Below are 14,024 nucleotides of genomic sequence, written 5' to 3' on the forward strand. Positions count from 1 at the left end.
CTAAATGAGAGCAGTCGGCTTGAGATGGTTGATGTGTTTGGGAAGACAGTAATGGACAAATCTTTTTCATTTGGCTGCATAACATGCCTGCGTGTTGGATCTGCAGGCCATCGCGAGGATGGTCATTCACTCAGGCAGGAAGCCTAGCCAGTTGGGCAGCTTCTCACAGGGCACTAGGCATAGGTCGAGCAAGGGGTGAACCAGGGTTATCTGGCCAATGATGGAAGTACAAGAGCAGTGAATGGGTGGAGATTCCATATGTGGACGTATGCTACTCAGCAAGTTTGCAAAATCGTTGTCCACTCCCAGCAAGCACTCTGCCAGGAGATTGACTTTGTGGTGAAGTGCCCACCAAATGCCCTGAGCTAACCCTGACAACTGTGGCAAATGTGAGCCCCTTACTGTTTCTGGAGGCAGTACATGTTGGTCATATTGTCTGTGCAGATGAAGACCACTTTGTGTTGCATGGGGCTGAAGAAAGCTATGAGTGCTAACTGGATGGCCAATAGCTCTACTTAGTTGATGTGGAAAACCAGTTGGTGGGGTGTCCACATGTCCTGAATGGACAAGTCCTGTAATACGTTCTACAACCAGTGAGGGAAGCATCTGCTGTGATGGTCACTTGCAGTACTGGGCCAAGAAAGGGCCAATCCTGCAACAGATTGCTGCTGTTCCACCACTGTCGAGAGCGATGGGTGCTGGCCCAAATCAACTCTAGGTCCTCCCAGTGACTATCTGCTTGTGACTACTGTACAGCTCAGCACTCCGCCAATGGACCTATGTGTAATCCTGCATGGAAAACTATGGTAATACAGAAGACCATCATGCTGAGTAGGTGCAAACTGTCCTGACTTATTTTGCGATCTGCCTGAAAAAAGGGGCAGTAACAACTGGAACTCTTGACTGAGATAAGTTTTCTCTGTGACTGAGTTTAAGACTGCTCCTAAGAAGGGCTGAACCTGAAGGGGCTGAAGATGTGACTTTACTGTGTTGGCGATGAAACGTTGGATGTACAAGAGGTCTAAGGTTGTCTGGGTATGAGCCAAGCAAGGTTGGTTGTTCGCGCTATTGATCAGTCAGTCATATAATAAGGGAACACATGGATGCCGGTCCTTCTGGGATGAGTGGCGACCAAGGCAAGACACTTTGTAAACACAATGGACGCTGTGGTGACCTTGAAGGGCAGCACTTGAGACTGAAAATGCTGACCACGAACTGGAGGTACTGGAAATGTGCAAAATGAATTGTGTTGTGAAAGGAGGCGCTTTTCAGGTCGAGTGCAGCCATGAAGTCGCCATGCTGTAGTAAGGGTTTGACATTGTGGAGCAAGAAGATGTGGAAGTGCTCTGATAGGATGTATGTGTTGAGATACCCGAGGTTGAGTATAGGCCGGAGTGAACTGTCCTTCTTCAGGGTGAGGAAGTACAGGGAGCACAGTCCTTTGCTGCGATGGTGTGCAGAAGGGCGCTATAACCCCTACCCCGTGAATTAGAGCCTCTACTTCCTCTTGAAGAATGTACTGATGTTCTAGGGAGAGGGTGTGTCTGGGTGGAAGGATGTCTGGTGGGGTTGCAGTGAGTTCTAAGCAGTAACCTTTCCCTATGATGGAGAGGACACATTGATCTGAGGTAATCTCTCGTCAGTGTGCCAGGAACCCCTGGAGTCTTCCCCCGACAAGTACAGTGTGATCAGGGAAAGGGAGAGAAAGTCACTGTTTGGCAGAGGCAGCTCCCCTAGCCACGTCGCCTTTTCCTCTTCTCAGTGAGATGTTACCTCTGTAGCCACCCGTTTAATAGTCCCAGGAAGGTGTCTTCAGATGCTGAAGGGTCTGCTGAGGTCTCTAATAGGAAGAAGAGGTACAGGGCTAGTGCCCTGATCCTGGAACTGTCTGGTCTTACTTGGTGGTTCAGGCTGCAGTGCAACAGCCTTCCCAAAAGTCATCTTCCCCATGCAAGGAAAATGCTGCTGGGTAGGCTGCTCTTGGTCCTCGGATGCAATGGTGAACAGGGCTTTTTTGTACAAACGTTTCAGCAACTAGGCCGGTTTCTGACTAGCTGGCGCTGAGGGAGGTTTGGACACTGAAGAGGTCTTCGGAGCCAAAGAAAGCTTCGAAGCGGTCTTCGAGGTTGGCACCAAAGGAGCTGTCGGCATCAAAGGTGTTGTCGACGCCAGAAGCCGGGGCCTTCTGCTGCAGTTACTGTACCAGTGGCTGGCTTGGATTCAGATCAGAGGCTTGGTTTCAGTGCCAACTATAGCCCTCAGGCAGATGCACAATGGCCTCATGGGCAATTCTCAGTCTCGGTTTGATGACGGGGAGGGGTGGAGGGAAAATGGTGTGCACACACTTCATGTCTTCCGTAGTTGGACCTCAGATTCTTCCACTTCGGACTCCAAATGGGAGCTCGGCTTGGGGATGAAACCAAGGGGCTGTTTGCCGGAGGATCCTGGCCCCGAGTCCTCCTTGATGTCATGGCCCCCGAAGAGGCCAGAGTAGTCATCTCCTTGCTGCTGTACCATGGGTTGTCATGCGAGGTGTTGATTGCGTCAATACCACAGTATCTTCTTACTGCAGGAGGCGAGGCAGGCGGAGGAGGAGACCTTGTTGTGCTCCAGGGACAGACAAGGGTTGTAAACCTGGCGAAGGATTGTCCAGGGATACTTAGCACTTAACTGTGGGCATTTTTGGAGCGGAGTCCTTTCCATTAAAGAGTCAATATCTTAAGGGAAGCAACAATGGAGTAAGGCTCAAGAGGGGCAAGGACTTGAAGAGCGCATCAATAGAACCCGGTCAGTGAGTCTGATGAAGGGCACTACAAAACTGAAAGGAAAAGCAAGCAATGATTGTTGTTACCAATGGGAATGGAGAATCCTAAAACCCTCAGTGCCCGACGACTGAAAATCTGACAATGCCCATGTGCATTACCAGCAATGAAAGTCACTATACCTCATGATTCGAAAAATATCTTTGAAATAAAATAGGTTCCATACGGCTGAGACCAACACTAGATGGCAGGAGTATGCAGAACATGCCTATCTACTGCTACAAATGACATGATCAGCCACTTTGATAAAGGGAACTATATGAGACACGAGTAAAGTGGTGTTCCTGGGGTATAACCCTCCTGATGGCCTTCATAATGCCTTTATTACAGGAATGCAAAAGTGATGATTGTACCTAGTGAAGGCATAATAGGTTTGAAACAATGCCCTGAACAGAAATCTTAAAGGGGTGTACTTGCTTAGAGATGTAGAAATGGACACATTATTTTCACTTGGCTTCATAACAAGCCCAAATAGCAGGTCTGTCTGCCTGGGCATACAGTTATCTGGGAGGTGTGAATATCCATATGTTAAGACCTTGGGTGCCATATGGTAAGGATGAGTTACCTGGAGTCCCCCAAGGTGGAGTAGTGGGATTACATTCTCTCTAGAATGATCATGTGAAAATGTTTCAACAGGATGTAGAAATTCATGGCCACAGATCTAGTATGGGGGGAGCGAACAGTCTTTCTTTGTAATTAGAAAGATTATGGAGTATACTATCTCTCCTTGTTGAGAGAGGGCCAATGGCTGTATGGTGCTCTTTAGTAGGACCGTTCTGTCCTCTTTTTGTAAGAGGCTGAGATGGTCTTGACTGAGGTTGTGGCATCGTGGTGGTATGGTATTCGGAGAGAGTAACCCTCATGGACGACTGCTGATACCTACTGGGCTAAGGTGATTTCTATCTAGTGAGAGTGGAAATCTGTGAAACTCCCCCAACAGGTGTTGGATGATCATGGGAGTGGATGAAGAATCTGTTTATGGGAGCAGGGGCTCCCTCCTTGGAGCCTCCTCTTCACCTGCCCTTACCTTGTTTCCCCCACAGCCTACCTGCGAGGAATCTCCACCTGTGTGGGAGTCGGAGAAGGTGTGCCGAAGAGGCTTATAAAGTGGCAATTAGGTTAGAAGTGTTGCCCTAATGCCCCCTTGCTTGGTGCCCACAACAGGGACCCCTTGGAGCTGTGGATTGTTGTGCATCCACAGACTTGGCATCTCTGTATCTTTCTTGATCTTCTATAAAATATTGTTCGATTGGGTCCCTAAGAGTTGTTCCCCATTAAACAGGATGTTAAGATGATGCTGTTCTGGTGCATCTCTGGTTTAAAACCTGAGACTTGATGCTATGCAATCATTGGAGAATACTAATGTTAACACTGCAAGATGTAGTGTCTGCCGCATGCAGTGCACACCTAATGTTGGTGTTAGAAATAGTTTTCTCTTCCGCAACAAGTTCTTCACCCCTCTTCCTACAGGCCTCAGGGAAATGTTATATTAGGGCCTTGATTTTCTTCCCAACGATACCTATTGTATTGTGACAGCAAACCTACTGAGTTGGCAAAATCACCATTGGGTAATTGCCCCTACTGTGACCCTCTTCCCCGCAGTGTTAGTCTGCTTGCTTTCCTTTTATTTGAGGGGGTCAGATGGGGGGTGGAGGTGTCCAACGGTGGGTGTGAAGGGGCGACTTAAGTTACCTGAGCTGATGCACACGTGCTTGACATCTGGACAACAAGGGAATAGTGGGGACATGCTCTCTAATGTAGAAAGGGATTTAGCAGACCCCTTATATTTACTCTCTATTTTAGCTGTACCTACCTTTGCTCTAACTGGCTCTCTGAAGGTTCTGCAGAGCTTCTTACGCATCCCTTTCAGCGCTGGCAGAAACTGAACTGTGCGTCCAGTCCTTGAGAGATTTTCTTCCAGAAAAGTATCCTTTTCTTTTATGGGGTGCATCTCCACCTAACAGTGACAAGCTGTCCTCTGAATAACTGAATAACTTGCAGTAGAATGATCATGGGGGTGAAGGCTTGGTGCGACAAGGCTCATAATCGGAGTAATCTGTTGGCCGACTTTGAAATCATCCCATGGATCATCCCCATCTCCTGGCCTGCAAGGTGATCACATGAGTCTCCTCGCCATTATGCCTGAGTAAGAGTGGACTGATTCCCATGAAGACTCTGTAAGAGGTAGTGGAGAAGGTGGATGTGAAGGGGGCTGTGAAGGGGGCTGTGGAGGGGGCGGTAGAGGCGAGTGCCTGGATGAAGGAGGCAATGGAGGAGCACTTGTGGCCTTGTCTTTGTGCTTTTTGGCGGCAAATTTCCTCGAAGGTCAGTTCCTCTTCAAATGTGGGCCTCCACTTTTTGGGAATTGGAGGCAAAGTTCAGGAGATTTTTCCCCAATGAAGCTTTCTGGAAACCTTCACTGTATCTCGGAGTATAATATTTTTGCCTTGCATCCAGTTTCTTCTGCTAACTTTTAGAGGATGGATGCATCGGAACCCTCCGATCTTTGTGCTGATACTGTGCCTCGAGTACTGTTTCTGTACAGACTGCGGGCACAAAGGTGGAATGTCATGAGCCTTCAAAGGCAAGAGCATCACGTTATGGTGATAGTCGACTCCTTTCCTCAGGAGCCCGAAGGCGGCAGAGCACCAGACACAGAGGCTTTTTTCCTTGAGTGTTCAGGGCTGCCTGCTCGACTCCCTTGGAAGAAGTACTCTGCCTCTGCACTACAGAGTTTGTGTGGGTGGCGCTTCAGAGCACATCCTGCGCATTGACTTGGTTTTTGGCCCTACTGGCATTGACGGTGTTACCTTGAGCTCCTCCATCCCTAAAAGGTTTTGAAGATGGTCAGTGTGCTGGGCGTTGGTCATGCGCTAGCACCCCGGAGGGCCTCGATTCCTCTGCATTTTGTTGAGGGGGTCTTGTTCACAACAAACATTCAGCATTTCGGAAACCTGTGCATCTTGATGTGTCTCCAATGCATTATCTCCCTGTACCTTAGATTCTACTTGAACCTGAAAGCGATACAGGACTCGCAGGAGGCCTTGCTGTGGATTGGAGAAGAGGAAACGGCTGCAAATGCCATGGTGATCAGTCCAAGGGTGTTGCACTGTGGGCAAAATTGCACGGGTGTTTCAACCATCCCTCATCACTCTGTACTTGCCTGCATTCTCCGAGTCATTGCACTGATGTAAAAGAAGGACTGACCAAGACTATAGAGCATTGATTGTTCTCTGGGGATAACGGAACTGCAAAGATTGTTCTATGATTATCGATGCCGAAGTCACTGGTCAGCTAGACCTAAGAAAGATACTGGGAACGCGCTGATCTCAGAGTTGCTACAGAACATGTATAAACCTGATGGTGGAAAATAGCAATCTTAGGGTGGAGTTGGTGCCCGTGCTCATTGTAGAACTAAGGGAGGAATCCCATAGCATCTGTGACTCGAAGCTTCTTCACAGAAAAACAACTTTTAATGTCCAATCTCATCACTGGATGGCAGGTGTATACAAACCATGTGCATCTACATCTACACATGCTACAAAAATACAATTACAGAAATTGGAGATTGGTGGGTCGACTATTCTAATGTACATCCTACACCGATTTGGTGGAAAATTAACTGTTTTGTAAAAAAATAGAGGCAGACGACTAATGCAAACAACAAAGTCGTCTTTAGCAGAAATACTGTGAGAAGCGCATCAGGATTGTAAACTCAAATACCAACAATTTACTACAATATGAAGCTCAGTGCAGTGAAGGAATGGCTTCAGCTTTAACCAATTTTCCTTTAGGAAAAAAACGTTATGTATGCATAGTAAACATAGAGCCCAGGTGGACTCTGCTAGAGTGGAACCAATGTCTGGAGGACTGGTACTCCTCTTGGGACAACCCCTGGCCCAATGCAGTGCAGTAAATGAGAACAAACCTGAAGACCCCCCTAGAATAGGCAGAAAAAAATGTAGGATAGCACAGGCCCTTCGACCTCCATCTGCTGTTGCATTTTTCTGTCTCTATGTAGCACATAAGGTGGCTCTGTACAGATCTGGTGTAATACTTACGCAGGGGCGTGCTACGGTACTTCCGGATCGTTCTCACTCTCTCGGCAACCGCATGCTGCAGGAGAAAAGGGCACACTGTTAAACATGCAGCTTCAGCCATGTGCTCTGATGTCTTATTAGAACAGTGCAGAAATCGACCATGGTGTCTGGACTTGTATGTGCTATGTCTGTATGCTCTAATGTCTAGCCAGAGAGGAAATCTGGGTCTGATATTCACTATATATGTGAGGAGGCACACTCAAGAGGAATAGACTGACGAGGGCAAGGTTGGCTGCATCTCTATAGTAGCAAGTAAGATGGGCAAGCAGGCTTGGCATGGATGCCCTGCACCAGTATGGTACCAGGCCCAAAAGTTAGACGAACAGTAATCTTAGAACACAACATAACACAAATGCAGCGCGCAGCTCGAAAATGCTGTTATATGTCAACATTGGGTCCGAGCATCAGTCAACACTTGCAACTTCCAGGAAACGCATTAGACAACTTTTGGCGCCATTATGCACAAAACACAACACCACGCCAGCTAGTTGTCTAAGACTTTGCCATTTAAACAGTATAGCGATCCACATATGTCCACATTTACGCGGAACGAAATCAAAGCTGTATAATGTAGACAGATGACTTGGAACACTCACATGTAGCAAAGTTAAAGAAGAAATCAATTTCCTATGGTAAAGTCCTAACGTGACTGCCACGTGTGTACGTATATGTAAGTGTATATATATATTTTTGTGCGGGGGGGCCTGCAAACACCCTAAAAAAGCCAGTTTCTAATTTCCCTATTCCACTTGTGACAGTGCAAGTCCTCTGTAATAAACTAATTACATACCCGCTCAACTATAATACCTTATTACAGTTCAGTTCTGACATCACAATGCCTTCACCCAGAAACGACAGCCGAGGAGGAGAAAGACAGGTCACAGAGCATAATTAAAAGCTACAGTTTTAAACAGAAATGAAACGTGGCTTTTCCTTCTTCTGCTCCGTTTTTGTAGATGAACAGCAATAAGCAGAAAGGAGATATTTATGGCAACATGTTTATTTTTTCCACACTTTAGGTAGTTATAGGAAAAAGAATCTCTCTACTTGTTTCTACCATCTGAGTTAGTGTTTTTTTTAATCTAACTTTTACTGAAGTGATTCTAACAACTTTTTGCAACAAATATCGAACTGCCTTTTGTTGTGTTTAATTTTGTACTAGAGATTCTGATTCTAGTCTTCATGTTTACAATCATCCTATCTCTTTCATATAAAGGATATAAGTGGTTTGCAGGAAGGGTGATGGAGTGACCGTGTAGTATAACAATTAAAGTACATTATAGGACTACTGCAAATCACCCCTGATTTCTACGACCTAAAGGAACTCTGCCTTTGGTTCGTTTATCTACGTGGTCACAGAACTCTTTGGTGACTAGTAATAGCCTTATAATGTACGATCGGAACTACTTTGTCCCATATATATTTATATTCACACACACACATATGGTCACAGTATGGCCAGAATGCATAGATTTTAAGCCTTGGCTATAATAGGGTCATTGTATCCTCGATTCCAGGTCTGGTTGAATTAGGAATCATGGGGTTGAGGCGTGTTGGGGAAGCCGGAGAGACGTTTTATTTCAGCAGCAATGTTAGCCAGTATGCTGGTCTCACTTTCTCAAATCCATCCAGGACCCAGGAAGGGATATATGGAGGTGAGTGGAGATACTCACCTAGCATGCTGTGAGAGGTGCATGCTGGGATCTGCAGTTTGTCGATGCAGCTGCAGTGTTGTTTGGGACTCTGATTCGGACCACCTGGAGACGCAACCAATGGCAAAACAGATGGTGGTACTTGATAAGTGAACTGGGGGGAAACATTTTTGTCAGCAGGCATTTGATAAAGACATTTTACGTTGAAACGCGTCATGCCAATGCTCTTATGAAATAAATGACTTATCTGGAATCCCTGCTGTGTCCCTTCTGTTATTCTGACAGTGAGAATCTTCTGTGGTGTGTATATATACACACACATATATATATATCTCAAAGACCTCCCTCGTAGAAAGGATCCGAACACACACAGGCGTGAAAAGACTGGCAGCTTTATTCAGACAAGCATGACGCGTTTCGTCGTAAGTGACTTCTTCAGATGCTTAATGAACAACCAGTGTCGCCATTTTCCAAGTTTTTTAAAGGCGCTAGCTTCTCTACGATTGGCGGAGACCCAAAGGTGGGCGTGGCAGAAACCCTGATCCCTGCACTCCGGGTTCGTGGGTGCGAGCGCCTCAGGGAGGTACCTTTTATCCCGGGTGGGTGGCGCTCCTCTTCTCCTTGCATGCACCGTTGGCCCAAGCACCCTACTGCCAGTCTTTGACACCCAACATCCTGCCGCTTTTCAGCCTTGAGGAAATCCCGGACTGGATTCAGTCCCAACAAGTGTTGTCCCAATGCTCTTTCACTGGCTGCGGCAGTGCGGCAGTATCTCCAAAACGTTGAAGGAACACCAAAATGCCACACTGCCTGCCGCACTACTTATAGGATGGGTGCTCAATGTGCTGTGTGGCCAAGCACCAAAATACCAAAACCAAAGACATCCCTCATATGTGTATATGTGTATATATATATATATATATATATATATATATATATATATATATATATATATATATATATATATACACACACACATATATACATACACACAAACACACTTTAAATGTTTAAGTTTATGGTTTTGTATGTAGTTGCGTATATATCTATCTACAGAGCTATACATAAATACAAAATCATATTTCAACATTTTAAGTAAACGTTTAAGCTCGAGCATTTCCTAAAACAAGCCTTCCTTGCTGTGAAACGTGGTTGCATACAATAATGCGTGTAGCAACGAGCAGTGTCTGTTTTTTTCCTGTTGCATTCAATAGCTTTGGTGATTGGGCCCAAAACAAATGGAGGTGTGACATGGGCCCCATCTAGAGACGCCGCTACACCACTGCCCGCAAACACGTGCCTGCAGCGGCTCCTCTGATGTGGAAAACATTTATATAGGTTGAACCGATACATTTCTCGCTGTGGATAATAAGGTGCGAGGCATCTCGGCCAGAGTAAGAAGGCGGCGCGCTCTCAGCATCGCAGAGCCCTTTTCTTTGGTCCGTGACGTCTGTTCATCCCCCGGAGGAGCTGTGTGAAGGCGCGAGAAGTGTTGTCATGGAGATGCCGGATTTACAAATGTGCAGAGAAATCGGTACCAGCCCGAGCGCGGCGCGTGCAGCACAAAGCTTTGCTATCCCGAGCTACGAGCGGGGCCCACAGCCCTTCCCCCATTCCCTACCGACCCCATGTCAGTCCCAGCACCGTCTGCCCTGCTAGTGCATACCGAACACTGGCCTGCAGATGCGCAGCGTTCACCTGCAGACGGGGCATGTTCAAGCATGCTTTGCCCGGCAGGGACCAAGGCCTGCATGGTCCTGTGGTGTAGACAGGGACTATTCCCAGCATGCACCTGCAAAAGGATGTCAATCCCTACTTGAACCTGCATCAGAAGCAATTCCTTCAATGCACTGACATGCACCAGCCGGCAGGAATAATTCCATCATGCCCCTGCAGACAGAGACCAGCATCTGCAGACTACACACTTTCTCTGCAGGCACGTGCAGAAGGGACCCATCCCCTACAGTCACCTCCAGACGGGGCTCATTCTTGCACTGCACCTGCAGATGGGTATCATTGCCAGCATGCACCTGTAGTCGGGGATTATTCCCGGCATGCACCTACATTTCTCGATTACTCCTGGCATGAACTACAGTTACTGCATGGAGTTCCAGGCGCGCAGATCTTGTTCTGCACCAGCAGACATTGACTTTTCCGAGCACGCACCTGCTCACAGACACCAAGACCATGAGGTACCAGCAGACATGGTCCGTTCCCAACATGCATATGTAAACAGGCATTCTAAGAGCACCGGCAGACATGGCTCATTTGAAGCAGGCACCAGCAGACAGGGCCCAGTCCTAGCAGCGACCTGGAGTCGTGGCACACTGCCAGCAGGCATCCGCAGAATGGACTCATTTCCATTCTGCTCATCGAGCACACGCCTACAGGGAAGAATCATTTCCTGCAAGCTCACACATATATATGGCTAGTTCCCGTAATCATTGCAGGTTGCTTCCACACCCAGGGCTAGTTTCTAGCATGCCCCTGCAGACGGATCAAGACTAGGTTATGAAAGCTCTCTATACCGTGGTGCTTCGAAAGCAGTGCTAAAGCATATTCAAGTGCCCCAAAACGGGGAAAAATAAATCTTTTGAGCTCCGAGATAGTCACACGCTTTTAATGGCAGGTAGGGTCCCTTTGGGCCCCTATCCATATTGGGTTGGGGGGTCAGGGTATGCTCACTTTGCCCCAATGCCCTTTTTTAGGTCTCGGCTGTAGACGACACACATGCGCTATCTCGAACAGAGACATACTGTATCTAGTTCGTGGGCTTGCAGGCCGCCCGTAGGCTTGCTTTTTGCTGGCACCATCGTCTATTTTTTACTCTCCCCATTTGTGAAGGGCATGCATAGGTCAATCCTCTTCCGGTGTTTAGCCTTCCCCGAGCGCACCGCCCAACTACTTTTGAACCAAGGTAGTGGCCAATTTTAGTCATTGTTTCGGGACTACTTTATTATTATTTAAATGCGTGACTCACTCCGCCACACATCAGGATCGCTGTTTTAATTAGTGCCAATTTTATAATCGGCTTCCTATACTGCAAACTGAAGTCTTTGCTTATGACATTTCGTAAAACGAATTGGACTAACATTTGTAAAAGTATTAATTCTTTACCATGCACGTCAAAATAATCTTGCAAGCACTTACATTATGCACACTAATGATTGTAATTTCTATCACCATGACAACAACGCCGATCCTGACATCACCCTATTCCTCGACCACAGCGCATTCCACTGTATTTGTAGACATGTTGCGTCTCCTGAATGTACTCTCATGGCAGAGCCAGCCTTTTCATAGCAGGGCTCCCACCATGAAATGGCTGGCGGTGCAAGAAGTCATATGCTCAGCGGGACTGGGCTAGTCCCGCTGAGCATATTGGATCGTGGCGCAGCCACCGCCAGGGAACAACTGTTCCCTGGCACAGCCGGTGGTCCTCCACTGCAATGACATTTACAGGCGTAATGTAGCGGGTGGACCGCTGCTCTCGTAATTAGGCCCTAAGCCAATTTTGCTATTTGATTGAAAAGTTTTGTGCAGATTCTTCAAATGGCACCACATTTATAAGCATAATACAAAAGCCATTTCAATGAAATGTCAGACCTAACAATGGCTGACTCCAATAGATATCTATGTACATACACGTTTGCATGAAAACAGATCCAGGGGACTGAGATGGATACCTGCTTTGCTCCCAGTTTCCCAGGTTTATACTTGGGATACTGGGAGGAACAAATAGTACATCGGACTGTTCGAGGACCACACAGTCCTCTAGATCAGATACATTGATGACATTTTCTGCATCTGGAGTGGAACAAGGGGAGAGGCAGATGAACTGGTGAATTTATTAAATGACAACAATTTAAATTTGAAGTTCATCAGTCACATCCACCCAATTGAAATCAAATTTCTAGATCTCAAGATTAAGGTACGCAACAACAAATTGGAGAGTAAACTTTTCCGTAAACAAACAGCCGTAAATAGCATACTCCGTGCAGATAGTTGCCACTCCAAGCGCCTCATTAAAAGCATACCATACGGAGAACTACTTAGAGCAAGAACGAATTGCAACTCAGAAGAGGGGTTCATCAATGAAATGGCAGAAACGAGAGGCAGATTTATTGAGAGATGGTATTCCCTTAAGGTTATTGACCAAGCATTCAAAAAGGTGAAAAACGTGAAAAGAGGAGGTTGAGTAATACCCACGAGTAGAATTGAGGAAGCTCAACCAGTTCGATTCATAACAGAATTTAGCACCCAAGTGTGGGAAGTGAAGAGAAGTCTCAATAAATCTGGGAAGTGCTTAGAACAGATGAAACTCTATTCAAATCTGTGGGAATCGTGCACAAGTTACCTTTAAGAGATGTGAATCATTAAAAGACATGTTCTATAACAGTGCCATACAGGAGGAACAAAATTAGAGTACAGTACAGGGATTTTATGTCTGTGGCGAATGCAAGGCTTGTAGGAATAGCACTAGCTGTAAGGAGGTTAAACTCTCAAAGAATAAAAAAGCCCTTATCATAAAGAAACATTTGACATGTAATTCGGATTTTTGTGCATACTGCTTGAAATGCCCATGTTCACACTACTATATCGGTAGCACGAATCACAAAGCGAAAAAGATTTTTTGGGAACATTTAAGAGCTATCGCTAATGAAGACAAACAATATCCGATAGCGAGACATTTCAAGGAGAAACACATCAAAGATACAAGCTTGTTGAAATTTTGCGTATTAGACAAAGTGTCGATATTGGAGGGGGGGGGGGGCAGCGAGACACAAATTTTACGCAGACTTGAATCCAAAATGATAATTAAATATGAAACCATGTTCCCAATAGGGCTGAACAGGGACAAAGAGTTAGCAGTACACCTTATAGTGTTGAATGCCAGCAGAATAAGAAAATGTTTACGCGAGTTTAGAAGAACTAATGGTTACTGTTTTTTAAATGAAACACTATTTAGGTCAGATTGATCTAAAACGGTCTTTTTTATATTGTAGGGAATGGAAGAAAAGAAGGAATGAATGCAAAAGAACAAATACATCTGGATAGGCCGATAAGAGAAGTTTGCAAAAGGGTTATATAATTTAGGGAGATAAGTTACAGTTGTGTGATCCTTACATATGGAGCTGAATTATGTGGTGCCAACTTGGGTACAATGGAAACGGTTATAAGCAGTCCATAGAAATAGAATATTATGAAGCACCTAGCCCCCTGGGGCGGATTTGTTGTTTTGTGACTGATAAAAAAAATAGACTTTTTCAATTAATTAAACCGATGTGACCTATGTAAATCTATATAAGGAACATACAATATTAATTGGAGGGCTGATAAACAATGCCTTTTACGAGCCAAAAATGAGGTTATGACCTTTCAAGATTGTATATGGGTACTTAGCCCACTGGGGCAGTATTATAACCTGAGATATAGGTGACATATTTTGT

At 45.9% G+C, this 14,024-nt stretch overlaps 1 protein-coding gene across 2 annotated transcripts in view; it reads right to left on the reverse strand.

The window, feature by feature from the left end:
• RAPGEFL1 (Rap guanine nucleotide exchange factor like 1) overlaps nucleotides 1–14,024 on the reverse strand; it is a 260,579-nt gene that overhangs the window by 14,040 nt on the left and 232,515 nt on the right. For both annotated transcript variants that reach the window (XM_078645530.1, XM_078645531.1), the window contains one exon: nucleotides 6,884–6,938. In XM_078645530.1, coding sequence (XP_078501656.1) covers nucleotides 6,884–6,938 — 55 coding nt within the window. The remainder of the gene's footprint in view (nucleotides 1–6,883; nucleotides 6,939–14,024) is intronic.

This window comes from Lissotriton helveticus, chromosome 5_1 (genome assembly GCF_964261635.1).
Source record: "Lissotriton helveticus chromosome 5_1, aLisHel1.1, whole genome shotgun sequence".
Taxonomy (NCBI): Eukaryota; Metazoa; Chordata; class Amphibia; order Caudata; family Salamandridae; genus Lissotriton; species Lissotriton helveticus.